We start from the raw sequence: 17,924 nt of genomic DNA, 5'->3' as shown, positions 1-17,924 counted from the left end.
TATTGATGTGAGTGTTTTTTTGCTTGTTTTTCTCTACTAATTAAGGAGGAAGAAAAACTCTGTTACTTGAGCAAAGTGTTGTTTATTAAAATGTAAAAACAAAATGTAAACTAGAACAAAGTTCACAACATTTTCATGTAGTCAACGACACTATCCACGACATGCACGGCGGAGGGAAATGTGAGCCAGCCCTGGTGGAAGAAGTTCATCACGCCGTGAAAACCTTCTGCCACGTGTCGCCAGGTGACGTCCTTCTCCAGGTCCATCAGCCGTTTCCTGTACAGGATCCCGTCGTCCCTCAGGACGTCGTACTCGCAGGTGAGGATGAAGGTGGGAGGCGTTTTCCGAATGACGTCGTCGTCCGCCAGCAACGGTGACACCTCGTGTTCCAGACCAGCTTTGATGGTGTGATACACCTCCCCGTCGTACTCCGTGGTCGGGGGCTCGCCGAAGCCCCGCGCGAGGAACTCGGGTGGAAGGTTGGACGGGGAGAGCAACTCCTTGTAGCGTGGCTTGAGCTCGGTGGGGACGTGGACGCCGTCCAACACGTCCTGGCACAGGGACGTGTCCCCGTTGAGGTACTGCAGGAAGTAGAACGCCATACGGCCACGAAACAATATGGGCACGGCGTGATTCTGCTGGTACGAGGGCAGGTTGAAATCTGCCATCTGCAGGGCCGGGTAGACCAGGACCTGAGCGCAGGGGAACGGCAGATGTCCGCCCTCTCGCCTCGCCAGCCTTTGGCACAGCGCTGCTGCCAGGTTCGCCCCGGTGCCGTCCCCGCCAACTGCCACTCTGCGAGGGTCCACGCTGAACTCTGCCTCGGCCGCAGACAGGAAGTGACACAAAGCCGCCTCACAATCGTCCAGCTGGGCAGGGTACCTGTGCTCAGGGGCTAATCGGTACCTGAGTGGGAAGACGGGGGGGATAACGTGATGAATTTCTCACTCTTGGAAGACAAAACAGCTTTTGGAAATGGATGTGCATTGTAAAGTTTAAGTACCCAACAGAAACCACAGTGGTGCCCGACTCCTTGGCGATGTGCCGACAGACTTCATCAGCAGAATCTGTTCGGGATTAGCAGGCCATCACAGTTAGCAGGAGATGTGTTCGGGGCAACCAGGCTCTGCAAATAGTACAAGCTCTGTTTCTCTCTAGCTCACGTCCTGATTCACAGAGCATATTATGATTATAGTGATGGAAAGTACTACACAGATCTGTCCAGAATTTTAGTTTCAAACATTCAATTAATTAACCACCATTCTCAACAGAATGTGAAGCGGTTATGTCAAAGAGGTCTATGTATTTAATATAGCGCTGGTATCTCAGGAGGGGAGAGTGAGTCACGGTAATGTCTGGTCTGCCAAGTCTAGTTAGTTAGTCAGATTTTATGGACCCAGTAGAGATGAAATGCTTCCCCCCTGTTTCTTCGGAGCATGCAGACATTCATTACACATCCCACCTAGAAATGCAATGAATAGTGCATAATGCCAGAATTTCTATTTTTGATATCCTTACATGGTTCATAGCTAACAGTGCTGCTAACAGTACAAACTATGGACAATGTAACAGAGCTAGCAGTTATGGTAGGGTATTAGCGTTATCAGCTATGCACTATAGCCACCCAGCTATGTCAACAAAGCAAGGAGAAGCTCAGATAACAACACACACTGAGGGACAGTGTATCTTTACATTCCTAGCTAAATAGTTGTTTGTTGCTAGCTCTGAATGTCGTAAATTTCTCGTTTAAACTATTAGATTTTGCTGCCTTTTTTTTTGCCTCCACAATGTCTCAAAGGGAATTATTGCTTTTCCCCCTCTTTACTCATTTTAGTTTAGCAGATATTTAATATTCAGAAATATGTGTGATCTTAAAACATGTGGTCGGTGGTCAAGTTCAAACTGCCCAACAGTATTTAAAGTAACCAGACTTTAGCACCACTTGGACACAAAACAGTAGATTAAATAGAGAAAAACAAACCATAGAAGTTGGTTGAAGAGACCGGCTACTCAATCTATCTTTATTGACCCCCCGTTTCTACAATAACATAGTAATACTTGTAAGGCCTGAAAGTCCTTGAGCCAAATCTAAAATAATGAGGAGATTATAACAAGGCCATGATTCACACACAGGATGGGAATTTGCTATTATGGTCTGTTTGTTTACATTATTTAAGTTTAGATGTATTTACAGGCCAACAGGTACATAAACGCTGATTTTATAACCTCTCATTTATGTAAGTATGTATCTCTCATTTATATTGTCAAATAGCACTTAATGTAATTGTTTCTTTTAGTTCTTAATTTACAATGTGTACTATTCCTTCAGTAAATGATGTGAACTTGTGTATACCTATATTGCCCAGCACCCATCCTCCTCCGTGGAAATACACTAGAGCTCTTCTCAAGCCGTCACACACACTGGTGGGTTCGTAGAGTCGCACCGGGACCTCGGAGAACGTCAGGTCCTTCACTCGCAGGCCCGCCGGAACCGGATTCAAGCGTGTCAGAAAACAGGCCACAAACCAGCGGATGAAGCTGACCTGATGACAAACATTCAGGCGATGGAGGATCCGACCCTTTTTAAAGAGAAAAACACCAATGTTTAAAATGAGGGAAGGGAACAAAGTGATCTTGATAGGTAAAGTCAAAGTGAAAGTTATCCTCTCTGAAAGGCCGTATTTACTATGACAACATCAAAGGAGTGGAACACATGACCTTGCCTTTTTTTTCTTTTTACAACTTTGTTTGACTTGATTCCTTATCTCAAATTTCTCTGATATAAGTTTTATCAGTTGCTGGAGGACACAGAAAGGACAGCCATCTTTGACAAGGCCCTAAATGTGTAGAGGGTTTTTTCCCCTCTTGCACAAAGAGAGACATTATCCACGACAGCACACCAAAGGAATACGTGAATTAAATACGTTAATTGTAACACATACAGAACATGAATGGGCGGAAGGCATAAAATAATAAGCACTAACATTTCCATATGCGCCGTAGATACTCACCACAATTGCTATGCCGACAAACAAGCCGTGAACCATTTGCAGCTTCCCACTATTTGCAACCCCACGAGGAATGTCTGAATTCATCAGCTCAGAGTACACAAGTCCAATTACCAGGAGGAGGAAGGCTGCAACAAGAGCGGCGAAGCCAATTACTAAAATTGCTGTGGCGATGTCCATGGCGTTCACCCGGTCTGCTCCACTGAAAGGTATAAGTCATTAGGAGTAAATGCTTTCTCTACCTGCTCTCAGCCTCTTTTCCGAACCCTCCCACATGCGACCTTGCTTTCACCTACTGACTCGGCTGCCTGTTGCCCAGGAGAAACAAATAATTATATTCCTCAACATATTCATGACGGTGGAGTCAAAGTGATTACATGTTTCCCAAAGAGCCCTTTCAGCACGGAATATTTCACGAAATATTTCATGTTAATAGAGTTGATGTTGTTCATATATACCCCTCCTTCTTCCCTTTCTTGCCTCCGGTGCTGCAGAAAGCTCTGCAGCTTACAGCTGCTCTTGGCACTTTGCTGGCATTTTGCTTTGTTTGGCATCTAAAGCGAGAACATGTTCAGGGATGCTCTCAGTGAAGGAACCCATGTCTGAACTTTCACAGCTGATCTGTAGATGGCAGTGATAGCATGAGTATAAATAAACAGGGCCTTCTGAAATATACACTATTTACCTTTTTTGGCATTCTGCATGGAGCCTAAACCCCATAGCACCCACCCGTATGTATATCTTTAGAAATTTGTTTCTTGTTTTTGCAAATCCTCTAACATTTATTCGATTTCTCTGCAGCCGAGAGTGTTTTTAGTTGGCCCCCATAAGCTTCCAGCGCGACTTAACTTCTGGGTTCACATTTTGTACTTTCTCAGAAAGTTTCCAGAATGAAGACAGCATCTGGAGTCGTGTTGTCTTGGAGGGGTTTTTTTAGCAGCCCCCGAGTGCCTCTCTGCCTTCCCTAAGTAGCTGAGCCCAGCACAAAGCAGCCATTGTGAGGCTGCTCTTTAAACCCATCCCAGTTGCTGAAAAAAGCCCTGCTTTCAGCGATACCCAGTAAAAATCACAGTGCCAGGGCCAAAAATCACAGACTGGGATCTTGTCTGAGGCTCATGAATTCGTATGATTTGTTTAGGAGGTATTCATGCAGTTTTTTTGTGTCTGTCACACTGCCAGGCTGCCGAGACTGAGGCTGACCTATTTTTAACAAATTGCAGTGTCACACACACAGAACGATATAGTCTGCTCCAAAAAAATACTGAATGTTACCACAACAAATTGGGTTGGAACAACTTGGTGGATTTGTACAGAATGTAGGCACAACCCAGATTCTGTGTACCTTGAAATTAAATGTTACAAACCCAGACATGATGTTTGCTGTAATTGATCATGTGAGCTCTTGATCCAGTGACTTCACTTTCAATGTAAAACACATCATCTAGCAGCCGGGTCGCAATCGTCCATAGAAGTTGAGTGTAAATGTTTCGATTTTGTAGCCGGCTTTTAGCCTTCCGTGTTGGCGGGGAAAACATTCCCCCGTGACTCTGTCGCTAAGCAACCCTGGCAAAGGTTTTTTTTGTCTTTTTTTGGAGTGACACGGAAAGTGCAAAAGAACTAAGACGTCATCGTATCGGTACTCAGCGTTGGCCGATGTGCAAGGTCAGGTATCGGAAAGAAATGGTATTGAACACCACTGATTAGAAGTGAAGGCTGAAGTGAGGAAGAAGTCTGTCTGCCTGTCTGCCTACCTACCTACCTACTCCTACAAATCCACCTATCTATCTTGATGGGGGGTTGGTATTTTGGTTGCAATTGTTGGGTCTCTCAGCTATTCGTTTGTTTAGCGCTTAGCTGATTCACTTTTTGTTTGCTTATTTGTGTAACTTAATTAATAGGGGGGGGGGGGGGGCTGGAGTAAAGATTAGTTGACCTCAGTCATTTTTATGAAGCCCTTGACCAAACACGACCCCCACATGGTGACTGACACATTACAGGGTTCTGCATTGACTTTTGGCAACAAAAAGGATGATTGAAATGATTGAAATTGACATTGTAATCTGTAAACGTCAAAAGAGGTTAGAGAGTGGTGGTGCACCCACCTGGGGGGGACACAAGGTGCTACTGGAGCACCAACACCTGTGGCCCACATGGAAGTGTGTGTGTGTGGGGGGGGGGGGGGGGGGGTAGAAGAAGAGGCGAGTATAACGCAACCCACTCGGGGGTAAGACGAGGCTCTAGAGCAACAAATATTCATCCCCACTTAACATGTCAATCAGGATTAATGCCGGTGCAAACCTCCCCTTTAGGTTCAGCCAGGTCCTTTCACTAGTGGAAGTAGTGAGGGGGGGGGGGGCGGAGGCGCTCATATATAAAAGGCAGGAGAGCACCGCGCGCAGGAACACAACACCAAACAGCCCAGCGGTTCTCAGCGGCGCAGCACGCAGCGTCGCTTCACGTCTCCTCCGCGACCCGACCGACGTGGTTGACAGGCGGGCAATGAGCGATCGCTCCCTCATTCCCCAGATGGATTACTCATGCAACAGTTGCCCGAGGCTGCAGCCGAGCTGCTCGTTTGCACCACGCGGGTAAAACTTTGTTAAAGCTCGCGGAGTGGATATATCGTCTCGTGCGCGTAAACAAACAAAAAAAAAAAAAAACCTTGCAGCGTAAACACAACTTCTCCTCAGGGTGCTCCCCCCCACCACCCACACCCACCCCTCACCCACCCCCAGACATGGATTTGAAGAGCGCGTGTCGTATGTGCCTTTTCCCGGTGCAAATGCTCTACTACGTGGTCCGCGCGAGTTTGTTGTCGCTGTTGCCGAGCAGGAGGAAGGACCTGAGCCGGGAGGTGGTGTTGGTCACCGGCGGGGGACGAGGCATCGGGCGGCACCTGGCTGAAGAGTTCGCCAAGCAGGGGGCCAGAAAGGTAACTTCTTCATGCGAGGAAATGAGCAACTTGTTGCACCAGGCGTTGCTCCTTCTGCAGAAAACGAGCTGGTTGTTGGGAGAGTCGCGTTGCATGTTGGTTTGCTTGTGGTGTGGCATGCTTCTGCTGTAGGGAGTAGTAGTACGCACGCACACACACGCACACCCTGCCTGCAGGTAGCAGTCCGACCTCAGGTGTGTTGTTGCTCCACCGTTCTATGAAAGTGGGGGGTCATAACCCTCCTGAGTAGCCTAGTTGGTCCGGTGAGACCGGGAGACCACATGCCCTCAATTTCGGTTCAACTATTGCACAACAGCCCGGGTCAAGCAGAGGGCAGGTCTGGGCAGACTCCCCGGCTGATTGATGTGATTAGGTGCAGTGCTGGTCTGCTCCGGGTCTGATTCTGGTCTGACATGACACGTCTAGAAAATGTTATTAAACAAAGATTTCTGCTGTTAAAGTGTGTGTGTGTGTGTGTGTGTGTGTGTGTGTGTGTGTGTGTGTGTGTGTGTGTGTGTGTGTGTGTGTGTGTGTGTGTGTGTGTGTGTCTTTGTATTGTTGTTAAATCTGGCAACACATCACAACAGCAGAGAATGGTTTTAATAAAAGCCAGATTAGTGTTTGTTTTCAAGCATAGCATGAGGATGTGATATGCCTCCCTTTTTTTTTGGAGTGTATGCAAAACTAAATGAGCAAAATGCAATTTAAAAAAAAAAAAAAAGGTTTGGAAGGAACAGATTATGTTCTCTTGGATGAGTTTTACACAATAGGGTGCAAGGTTGGCAAATGATAGAGTTACTAAGTCAGAAATGTGAGAATTATGAAATGTTAACTATGCGGCTGATGTCATGATTCATCATTAGACGGAGCATACATGCTCTTGCACATGTTTCAGAATAGATTCAACTGTGTAACATCATGTTCTATAGAGCATTTCACAGTTGTTGACCTAAACACTCACAAATGTGTCCCAGTTTATTTTCAGCTAAATGACTAAAAGCTGTCAGGAAGCAAACATGGACCCAAGCTGTTGCTTAGCGATGTAAAGCAACCATGAAATGGTCTATTAAATTTGAACTGGATTTCATATTTACTTGCATTCTCTCTGCTGGCCACCAGGGGGCGACTCCTCTGGTTGTATAGAAGTCTATGAGAAAATGGTCCTACTTCTCTCTTGATGTATTATCTCAGTAAACATTGTAAACATGAGTTTATGGTCTCAATCTCTAGTTTCAAGTCTTCTTCAATCCAGCATGATGTTCATTTAGTACATTATGGTCCATTTAGAGTCCACCAGACCAGAAAGCAGGGGATGCTTTAGGGGGCGGGGCTACCTTTTTGATTGACAGTGGCCTTGCAATTGTCGCTACCAATGCTAGTTAGCTACTAAGATGACTTTAACACTAAGCTGTAAATTTGGCCTTGAATTATGAAGCTAACTTTGTTAGCAGTTTCACACCAGAATCCAGATGGATCCAGATCCAGTAAGGTTGCTGATCGGGGCGCCGCTCTGCTGCTTGCGTTCGTCAGATCCACCCGTCACTCCTCGCTGTCAGATTCTGGTCTCTTAGGTTTGCTGGTTGTGATAATTCCAACATGGTGATGGCTGAAATTTGGGCACCAATTGACTTCATGTGAATCCATATTCAGTGGTACCGATGTAATCCAGTTAGTAGTTTGTTAGAGTTTGTTGCCCTACTTTGCCCCAAAATTCTAATCTGATTTAGTTTAGACTCACTCATTGGATTCCAGGGTTGCAAGCACTTACATTTCTAATCTGAATTCTAGTCCTGCCAATTTGAGAGAATCTCCCCACTCACCAAAGCCTTGCATCCGTCCATATCCCCCCACTCTAGATCATACCCCCCCCCCAAACCTCCTCCTCTTAACAAGGAGCCGTCACTTGTGTCTGAAATGCTCCGGTGGCTCCAGTTCCTCATCACTTAGAGGTCAGGCCCTGTTCCCATCTTCGTTTCCAGCTACCAGTCCACCAATCCAGTGGGTGATCATTATACAGCCCAGTGGCCTGATGTGTTAGTGCAGCGTGACCGTGTTATTGGTCACCTCTGACGGGAAGACAAAAGAAAGTGGTGGTAATTCCCGTGGTGGAAAGCGTTTTGAGCGACCCAGCTGAAAGCCGCGGGTTGTGATTATCCCGTACATGTGTGACACAAGCTCTGCGTCTCGGATTCGGCTCTCGAGGCGCAATTTTAGCAGCTTGAAAACATTGCTAAAAGCTCAATGAAACACTAACTGCCTCCCTCTGTCTTTCAATGTCATCTCCTTGGGGAGGGAGCAAGAAGAAACCAGTGGGGCTTTAAAAAAAAAAAAAAAAAGCTTCACTTTGCAGCTGCACAACAAAGGATGTCACCACGCTTTTCAGCACCCCATTGTTGGGTATTATCTAGGTGTGAAGGCTTTGAAAACAACACCTGTGGTAATGTGTATGACAATTACTCTCCTGCCCTAAAGAGATGCTAAAAAAGGTAATGGCACGGCGATTATGACCTCCGTGACCTCAAGCTCACCCCCAAGTTTGAGCCCCCTTTTTTTGTGATTGGCAGCCGGAATTTCCTTTTCCTCCCTCCGCTCTGGCTTTTTGGTGTTTTCTCGGCGTGAGGAAGACTACGGCATGGGGGGGGGGAGGTCCCCAGCGAGATGGGGACTCGGGGAGGGGTTGCCTGGGTCTTGTTAGCCGGGGCGGGGGGGAGCGAAGCTCTGAAACAATAAACCAGACCAGAAGTATTTCTGCAAAAATGCATCCAAGTTCAGAGCGCCGCGAGAGGGCTTCTCAGGACGTTGCCAGCAAATAGTTGACATCCAAACAGCGCATTTCTTCAAAGTATTTTTTTTTTTTTTAGTACCGTAGCAACAACTCGAGAAGACAGCAGAAAACATGAATCTTTTATGTGGGCTGTAAACGTTACATAAAGAGATCAGTGCGAGGAGGAAGAACCGAGCCGTGGCGTGTGTGTGTGTGTGTGTGTGTGTGTGTGTGTGTGTGTGTGTGTGTGTGTGTGTGTGTGTGTGTGTGTGTGTGTGTGTGTGTGTGTGTGTGTGTGTGTGTGTGTGTGTGTGTGTGTGTGTGTGTGTGTGTGTGTGTGTGTGTGTGTGTGTGTGTGTGTGTGTGTGTGTGTGTGTGTGTGTGTGTGTGTGTGTGTGTGTGTGTGTGTGTGTGGAGCTGGAGGCGGGAAGCACACCGCTCCCAGCTGGGTATTGCCCCGCAACTGACCTTGCTGTCTCCGCAGTAATTAGACAGCGGCAGGCGACTGCCTCCTGAACTCCCGCTGCCCTCCTGTGTGTGCTGCCTCTCCGCTGGCCCATACAATGGGTGTGAAGAGGAGGGTTCATACCCACCCATACATTCAGACCTGAGAGATAGAGTATCACTGTAATTCAGCTGGAGCTACCGTGGACACGTAACGCTCTCCCAAGGTCTCATTTCAAGCGTATTAATCCGTCGATCAGAGAGCTTTTACTTACATGTTGACGTGGAGTCCCGTCGGGGAACGCCTCGTTACAATAATCAATGCTTGGGGGGGGGGGGGGGGGGGGCTCCAGCAATGTCAATAAAAACCAAACCTGTTTTCTTCATCCGGATCGCAATTTGGGCCGACGCTTGTTTGTTCATGAGGGTCGCGTGTGTTGTGACGGCTGATAAACCTAATTAATGAAATAACATTTTAAACAGGAGAGTGCTGACTTTTAATGAGAGCTGTCAGCTTTTGTTTGTAAGGCTCAAATCCCATTAAAAGCTTTCGGTTATTTATCAAGACCTGTCTGCCTTTCGCTGATTACTCCAACGGGGGGGGACTTGCAAATGAAGTAAACATGGGGGGAAAAAAAACCTAATCAAAAGTAACTGAAACAAGAGGAGGGGGAGCCGGAGCCGATCTGATAAAGAAACTAAGAACAGACTTTGGTTTCCTTCTGTCGCTGTGATCATCGGACGGTTATTAACACTGGAGAAACAGTAAATCTGATGGGGGGGGTTTAAGGGTCGTGTGCAAACGGACATCGTGTCATTGCCGGTGTGTTGTGTTTGGCGAACATTTGAGATGATTGGCAACGTCTGAAAGTGTCCAGCAGGGTGACGGGGTTCGAAGCGTGATCATCCGGCGTGTGTGTGTGTGTGTGTGTGTGTGTGTGTGTGTGTGTGTGTGTGTGTGTGTGTGTGTGTGTGTGTGTGTGTGTGTGTGTGTGTGTGTGTGTGTGTGTGTGTGTGTGTGTGTGTGTGTGTGTGTGTGTGTGTGTGTGTGTGTGTGTGTGTGTGTGTGTGTGTGTGTGTGTGTGTGTGTGTGTGTGTGTGTGTGTGTGTGTGTGTGTGTGTGTGTGTGTGTGTGTGTGTGTGTGTGTGTGTGTGTGTGTGTGTGTGTGTGTGTGTGTGTCCACTCGCATACACAAGATCACTTTCCCGAAGACTTTTTTTTTTGCTCAAATATTAACCTTGGTCACTGGCGACGGGCCAAATCCCACGCTGGCGTCCTCAGCACTTCAACACACGCACTGTTTTCAGACTCCCTGACCAGAAATGACGGGGCTCATCTGCCCAACAGGCCGTGTAATCTCTTTGAGAATTTGTGTTTGAGAGATGAGGAGGGCTCACCCCCTGATTTCATTACCTTTCCCTGACCCCAAAGACTGACAGATCTAATTGCCCAATCACTAGAACCCACCCACCCCTCCCCACCTCCATCCAACCCCATGTTCCCTGCTCAAATGACCGGCCTTCATTTAGTCTCCGGGTGGATGAAGAGACAATTCATTCACACAGCAACCCCCCCCCCCCCCCCCTCCCCCGAGCCTTTAATCTTGCTCGAAAACTATTTGTTGGAGTGAAAATGACCTCTCTGTGCTCTGAATGAAAAGTGTTGCTGCTCAAAGATCTCCATGGTGACGCCGGATCTCCCTGCCAGAAAAAAATTGCGCAAAAAACATGCATAATGTTGTTGATGTGTTGTTGATCGCTCATAAGCAATGGTTCACTTGATTTGTGTCAGAACATTTCTCCGATTGTCGCTAGCCTTTGAAATTCCAATGTTTTGCTTTCGCTAGGTGATCTTGTGGGGACGAACGGAAAAGTGCCTCAAAGAAACGGCGGAAGCGATCTCTCTCTCCGGAACGGAGTGCCATTACTTCCTGTGTGACGTGGCCAATCGGGAGGAAGTTTACAGGCAAGCCAAGGTGGTGAGAGAAAAGGTACGCCTGCTTCCTATCGTTTCAAGCCATTTCCACTCGCACGAATAGGAATGTCGTTTTGCGGCTGTAAAATATTCCTCTGTGTGATGCCTCCCCATCTCCTCTCTCTCGCTCCCATCTGGTGTATAGATTACACTTCAACTGAAATATCTGAAGGAGAGCGGGAGGATGTTGCTGACAGCTCTGGCGCAGCACGACTGTATCATCCCATGAAAGCAGAAAAACACATATGCACATCTCTAACCGTATTTTGTTTTGCTCTTTTTTTAGGTGGGAGACGTGACGATATTGGTGAACAACGCCGCTGTGGTCCACGGCAAAAGTCTGATGGACAGCGACGACGACGCCCTTCTGAAATCCCAGCACATCAACACCATGGGGCAGTTCTGGGTAAGACGGCGGTTCAAATGTTGGGGAATTCCTCGTAGCGGATTAGCGTTGTCATTTTCACATTTTGATTATAGCATGGCATTAAATACACAGTAGGCTACCCGCAGACTTGTCAATCACGACCGCTATTATGGCAGGTTAAGTGGGGTATTTCCAGATTGCCTCTCAGCCCCCTGAAACATCAGACGGGTTTTGAAACTCATGGCATTTTTTATTTTGGGTGGAGATCAAAAGACGATGACATATGCGGACAGAAATGCAATTACCGACTAAATGGAAATGGAAATTTAATCTGTGGTTACACTGTGGGCCTGTTTCTCTTGTCTGCTCTACTCTACTGAATATATTTCACTGTCTATTTCTGTGCTTCCTTCCACCTTGTCTTCACCGTTTTTTTTCCCCTTTCCTCATCCCAGACTACAAAAGCCTTCCTGCCTCGAATGTTGGAGCTGCAGCACGGCCACGTAGTCTGCATAAACTCCATCCTGTCCCAGTCTCCCATCCCCGGGGCCATAGACTACAACACCTCCAAGGCCTCCTCGCTGGCCTTCATGGAAAGTCTGACGCTGGGCCTGCTGGACTGCCTCGGCGTTAGCTGCACCACCGTGCTTCCCTTCCACACCAACACAGAGATGTTCCAGGGCATGAGAGTCAGGTATTAAAAAAAAAAAATCCCATTTTACACCAAGCTGGTTAGATTTGGCAGCAGGATGGTCCCCTTGGTGTATTTTTAACTATGCTAGCTGCGTAGTTCTAGGTAGGGATGCTAATTTTGAAGTTTTTTTGTCCAAGAACTGCCACTTTTTTGCTAGCTGTAGTGTATACGCAAAAAGTTCACCCACCCGGGAGAGTTAGCTGTGTGTCTGCCTGGTTTACTCTGTCAGAGTGTATTCCAAACCCGTCGACCCGCCGTGTGTGTTGTTATGAACCGTACAGCTGTGGGTGTACAGATGAATTGAAAAGGGTTAGCGCCAAAAGTTAGCCACAACTGCGGTCTAGGCTCACTTAAGGTGGGCTTTTTAAGGTGGACCAGCTATTCTCATTTTAGTGACATGCCGATCCTCTGAGGTTTTTGTTTGTTGAGCTCGTCCCCAGTAGACCTTAATGAAATGAAAGCACTGGAAAAAGTTTGTTTATTTAGAAAATTCCTTGATTTATTAATTTATCGTCAGTCTTGAGGCCATTCGTAGATGACAATAAACCTGCTGAACTGTCTCAGGTGCTTTGCAGGTGCTCATTTCGGAAACATCATCACTTTGTCTCAAAAACAGCTTGGTTTCCATTCGTAGGTTTCCGCAGCTCTTCCCACCTCTCAAGCCCGAGGTCGTCGCCCAGAGGACAGTGGATGCAGTCAGAGCTGACAAGGCCTTCCTCTACCTGCCCTGGACCATGCATGCCCTCGTCATTTTAAAAAGGTAAAACAAAAAAAACAACTAATTTGACATTTTTATCACCATCATTTTTCCAACACTCCATCCCTGACCTTTTGTGCACTTTGTTTGTTTTCTTAGCTTCATGCCACAAGGTGCACTGGAAGAAATCCACAAGTTTTCTGGATGTTACACCTGCATGAACACGTTCAAAGGGAGGACATGAACCTGGATTGCACACAATGTGAGAGAGAACGAGAGAGAGACCTCAACAGCTCTTGGGGCGCCATGAAGGGAATATGGACCTTAAGACATGTGGACGTGGAGAAGGCCCGGCGATAGTGAAGACAAATACTTAGGGGGACCCGCACGGCGTTTTTGCTTCTGCAGGTAGAATTAATTGATAAACTGCAGGAAGCAGCCCGGTCCCGTCTGTATGTGCCGTTGTGTATAGTACGAAGGACTGAATACTCACTTTGAACAGAAGCCATGCATTAGGTCTGTACCGGTAGTTTTCCTGGGAGGTTTCATTTTTTGTTTTTTTTTATGACACTTGTTTTAGCCTGTTTTTACACTTCTTTTTTTATTCTGTTTTTAATGTGTCTTTCAATCAAACCGAGATAATAAAGAGGAGTTTAAGAGACGTGCCGTGTTTCTTTGTGCGCGATGAAAATAGACAATGGCGTACGTTTGGGAGGTACAGATTGTTCTGTGTCTGGGTTTTGACTCCCGTGGCACTGCGATAACACCTTTTTGATTTATTCCGAGGCATGAGATCAGTGACTGTGACAGACGATGTTGTCAAAACATAAAACATGCGCTCAGGGATGGGGGGTGGCGGGGCTGGGGGGGGGGCATGTGTATTCTTGTCTGTTTTCAGCTGTCAGAAAATGGTGAAGGGGGAGGGGGGGGGGATTCTCCATAAACATAATGAACACAAAAGGCTGGACCTCCTCCTCCTCACACGTGCAGAATGATCTAAACCACATTCAATTGCAGGAAAAAATGATTGAGCCATGAAAAGACTGCAGTCATTAAAGATGAAAGTAAAGATATTTTATTGTCGATACAAAATTTGTTTTATTTAGCTTGCCTCACTCTCATAGAATCCTCGTCTGCACGTTTGTGATAGTAGATCATATAAATGTGATTTGCATTAGCGAAACCCGAGAGGCAAATATCCCAGAAAGAAAAGAGACAATATGGAGCCTCTTGCGCTTTATTGCATAGGAATCTGAGCATTGTTCCAAAGCTTTAGCTCCAAACCGAAGGAGGGAGTTCACAATGGATGAGAGAGTCTGGCAACCTTTTTGATGAAGTATATTGTATAAGAACGAGAAAAAGCAGCTCAAAAGAGCCGAGGTTATAGCTGAATTACTGAAAGATTGTCACAGAATCCAAACCGACTGCTTGGAAGTGAACTAAACAAAGGTCTGTCGCCATGGGAACGTTGCAAGGAGCTTGTCATGGAACACCTTCAACCAAAGAGGAGAAACTGATCTGTGATTCCGTCTTACAGTATATGAGCTGAATGAAACTGAGTGGCAGAATATTTAAGGAATAGTTTGAAATGTAGGCGAGAATATTGGCTTCCCGTGTGATTGACACGTCGCTACCATAGCCTCGCTAACATCGCCACCATGCTACAAATGCAGTTAGCAGTTAGCTGTAAAGTTGACCTTGAACTGTGAAGCTCACGCTTCACACCAGAATCCAGATGGATCCAGATCCATAAATGTTGCTGCTCTGCAGCTTCTGTTCGTCAGATCCACCTCACCACTGTCCAAATATGGTCACTTCCTTCACTGTTTGCAAAAATTCCAAGATGGCGAACTAGAGGCTTCAGAAATGTAGTTCACAAACCAACAGGTGATGTCACGTGACTACATCCACTTCTAATACAGTCTATGTTTGAACCACCCTTTCACCCTTTTCTCCAAACGTCAGTAGTTACCAGACAAAGCAATCCCTTTAGTAAACTGTTGTCCTTGCTTTTGCTAATTTTGATGCGTCAAATGCATGAAGGCCGTTGTGACCAAGTTCTAGACCAACAGAGAGAACTGAACCCAAACAGAACAAACTAAAGGTTCAGGTTATACTTCTCCACCCAAACACGAGGCCATTAGGGATCATGAGCTGCAGTAAAATAAGTAATAAGGTTAAGAGGAGTTGTGCTCTTTTTCCCTCACAGATGGTAGACTGAATCAGAACTCATTAAAGTTTTATGAGATAAGGCTACCACACTGAGGTTTATCGCAATAAAAGAAAGGGGCTGTGGTAGAGACGAAGATTACGCTCTCCGCTGCACTTTTCATAACCTCATGGGGCGACGGTGTTGGACTTTTGTTTTTTCTCCTTCCAAGCAAAAGCTCTTTATGTCGACGAGACCGTCCATGTTTAAATTAGGAAGATAAACAAATAAAATGAACTACAGCTGTATGGCAGACCTTGAAACAGAAACATGAAACAATGTCAATGCACCATTTAGGACAACCACAGCCTATAATAATACCACTCTTTATGATCATCATTTCATGTCAGATGAGACACGGCAAGAATACACAAAAGAGACTCTAAATAGGTACCTAAAATATACTAAAAACATACTTATGGTACTAAAAACATATTTAAAGATACTAAAAACATACTAATGGTACTAAAAAGATGCAAAAAACATACCTAAAGATTTTAAAAAACATACTTTAAGATACTAAAAACATCTAAAGATACTAAAAACATACATAAAGATACTAAAAACAAAGATACTAAATCATACTTATGTTACTAAAATGATCCTAAAGTCGCGCATCTCTCTTACACCACATAAAATAGCAGCTAATGCTATTTGATGAATTTGTTTTCACACATTAGCTAGATTAATGTGTTGACTCGTCATAAGAAGTGGCTCCTTATAATTTGCAGACTTGATCCTTTCATTCCTTCTGTTTGCTCGCTGAAGCGCTCCGACGGCTCCTCCTGAGACGCTAACTTGTATACATGTCGATCTGAGCAAAGAGCAATGTTCAATGGTGGGGGGGGGGGGATGCAATGGAGCGCAAATTTATGCTTATCTGTGAGTCCGTGCGTTCCCTTCCCCTCTGTTTCAGGGTTAATCATGAAGCCGATAATCTGTTAACGTGGAGGAGATTCGCAGCGTGACAATAAATTGCATAAAATTGAAGATTACCAGCAAACACCTAAGAAAAGATTTCGGCGGTAATCCTGCAAGTCGTGTGAGCTCCATGTGGTCGTAGAGGGCAACGCAACAGAACTCCCCCCCCACCCCTCGCTGCCTTGACAGCAACACTTCAACCGCTGGTAATAAACACATGAGGGGATGTGGAGCTCAGCGATCCAGACACGCACAGAGGCAAACCCCGTATATGAGCCAGAGTCAGAAACACATAACCGGGGGCCAGCCCACGAGAGTGGCTGTAAAAGCTGGGAGAGTGCCTGCCCTTTGGCTGCCAGACAAGGCTCATAAACATTCATTTGAATCCCGGCGAACCATAAGTGCCCTCCTGTGCTCCTCACGATAGGGCCGCACATTGTGATCAGTAGGTGACCCGCACTGGGTGGGGGAGGAGGTGGTGGTGGGGGGGCTCAGCCGAGAGTGAACCCGAGCCTCCTCTCCGCTGGGCCTGTTTCTCATTCTTCTGATCTGAAGCTGTTGCGAAAGCAGAGGGGGGGGGAGCATGTTGGGATGGAAGTAGGTCGAGGAGGCATGTAGTTCACGTGTGCTGGAGGGAGGAGGGCTTAAACATGGTTGGAAGTCTCACGGGTGGGGGGGGTTCAGAGTAAGGTTAGCCAAATAGAGAATAAATCAAAAGCTTTGGGAAGCCCCCTTTTTTCCCTCTGCTGAAGGTGCTCCAGCTCCAGGGTGACCAGGTGCAGGTGGAAGCACATCGGGACCGACGGTCACATGTAGTCCACTCAGCTGTGATTCAGATTTCCAACTGGGGCCTTAAAACATGCGATGAGAAGTCTACAAGCATTTTTCTCGCCTTTGTAAGCCACAACAAATCTGTTTATCCTGAATGTTTATGAGTCACATTATCAAACTCCCCCTCAACCAACCTGAAAGTGTGTTTCCTTGCTGTCCGAGCCTTTGGAATCTGAAAATAATAAGTGAATCCGCATCTTACTTTACAACACCTCACTTTATCCAATCTCTTCTAGGACTTTTATAAATGATTGCATGTATTTACTTTTATACTATGCTATTTATTGACCTATACCCTTTACCTACCTACCTATGTCCCTATCTGCCTGCCTACCTACCTACCTACCTATCTCCCTATCTACCTACCTACCTACCTATCTGCCTACCTACCTACCTACCTACCCACCTATCTACCTACCTACCTACCTACCCACCTATCTACCTACCTACCTACCTACCTACCTACCTACCTACCTACCTACCTACCTACCTACTTATCTACCTACCTACCTACCTATCTCCCTATCTACCTACCTACCTACCTATCTGCCTACCTACCTACCTACCTACCCACCTATCTACCTACCTACCTACCTACCTACCTACCTATCTACCTACCTACCTACCTACCTACCTACCTACCTACCTATCTACCTACCTACCTACCTACCTACCTACCTACCTACTTATCTACCTACCTACCTATCTACCTACCTACCTACCTACCTATCTTGGAAAGGCCTCCGGATCTGCAGTCCACTTGTTGCTTGTTGTGCAGCGATGCCGAATGAATGTCAAACCTCTGGATTCTGTCTTTATCCGCATCACTCACCCACTCGGATACTGCGATTCCCAATTTCCCAGCACTGTGACTTCAACGCTCAACGTGGCTCCGTTGCATTATGCTCAATGTGTTTCCGAAACACCTCACGTTCATTTGCTACCTGCAACATATCTGTAACTCATATCGTTTTCTGTCAGTATCACATTTGCTCTAAAGCTCCTTATATAATAGAAACCATTTGATTTTGCACCGACACACTGAGACAGTTGGAACAGGAGCTGTCCATGTGACTCTTGGA

The 17,924-nt window shown here is 46.2% G+C and overlaps 2 protein-coding genes across 3 annotated transcripts in view; one reads left to right on the top strand and one right to left on the bottom strand.

The window, feature by feature from the left end:
- Positions 1–5: 5 nt before the first annotated feature.
- Positions 6–3,255, bottom strand: aadacl4 (arylacetamide deacetylase-like 4). Its single transcript, XM_084021597.1, has 4 exons — positions 3,012–3,255; positions 2,354–2,579; positions 1,004–1,067; positions 6–906 (listed from the first exon to the last, which is right to left on the bottom strand). Exons 1-4 carry the CDS (start codon positions 3,186–3,188, stop codon positions 123–125), a joined length of 1,251 nt encoding a protein of 416 aa, XP_083877723.1. The 5' UTR covers positions 3,189–3,255; the 3' UTR covers positions 6–122.
- A 2,160-nt stretch (positions 3,256–5,415) lies between these two features.
- dhrs3b (dehydrogenase/reductase (SDR family) member 3b) overlaps positions 5,416–17,924 on the top strand; it is a 138,063-nt gene continuing 125,554 nt past the window's right edge. Inside the window, exons 1-6 of one of the 2 annotated variants that reach the window (XM_084033759.1) lie at positions 5,416–5,940; positions 10,996–11,139; positions 11,410–11,529; positions 11,946–12,184; positions 12,819–12,944; positions 13,041–13,143. In XM_084033759.1, coding sequence (XP_083889885.1) covers positions 5,746–5,940; positions 10,996–11,139; positions 11,410–11,529; positions 11,946–12,184; positions 12,819–12,944; positions 13,041–13,125 — 909 coding nt within the window. In that variant the 5' untranslated portion in view covers positions 5,416–5,745 and the 3' untranslated portion in view covers positions 13,126–13,143. Of the gene's footprint in view, positions 5,941–10,995; positions 11,140–11,409; positions 11,530–11,945; positions 12,185–12,818; positions 12,945–13,040; positions 13,543–17,924 lie in introns of those variants that run through there. The other variant, XM_084033758.1, reaches the window with a different exon arrangement.

Source organism: Eutrigla gurnardus (genome assembly GCF_963514095.1).
Source record: "Eutrigla gurnardus genome assembly, chromosome: 2".
Classification (NCBI taxonomy): Eukaryota; Metazoa; Chordata; class Actinopteri; order Perciformes; family Triglidae; genus Eutrigla; species Eutrigla gurnardus.
This window is presented reverse-complemented; position numbering and strand designations above follow the sequence as displayed.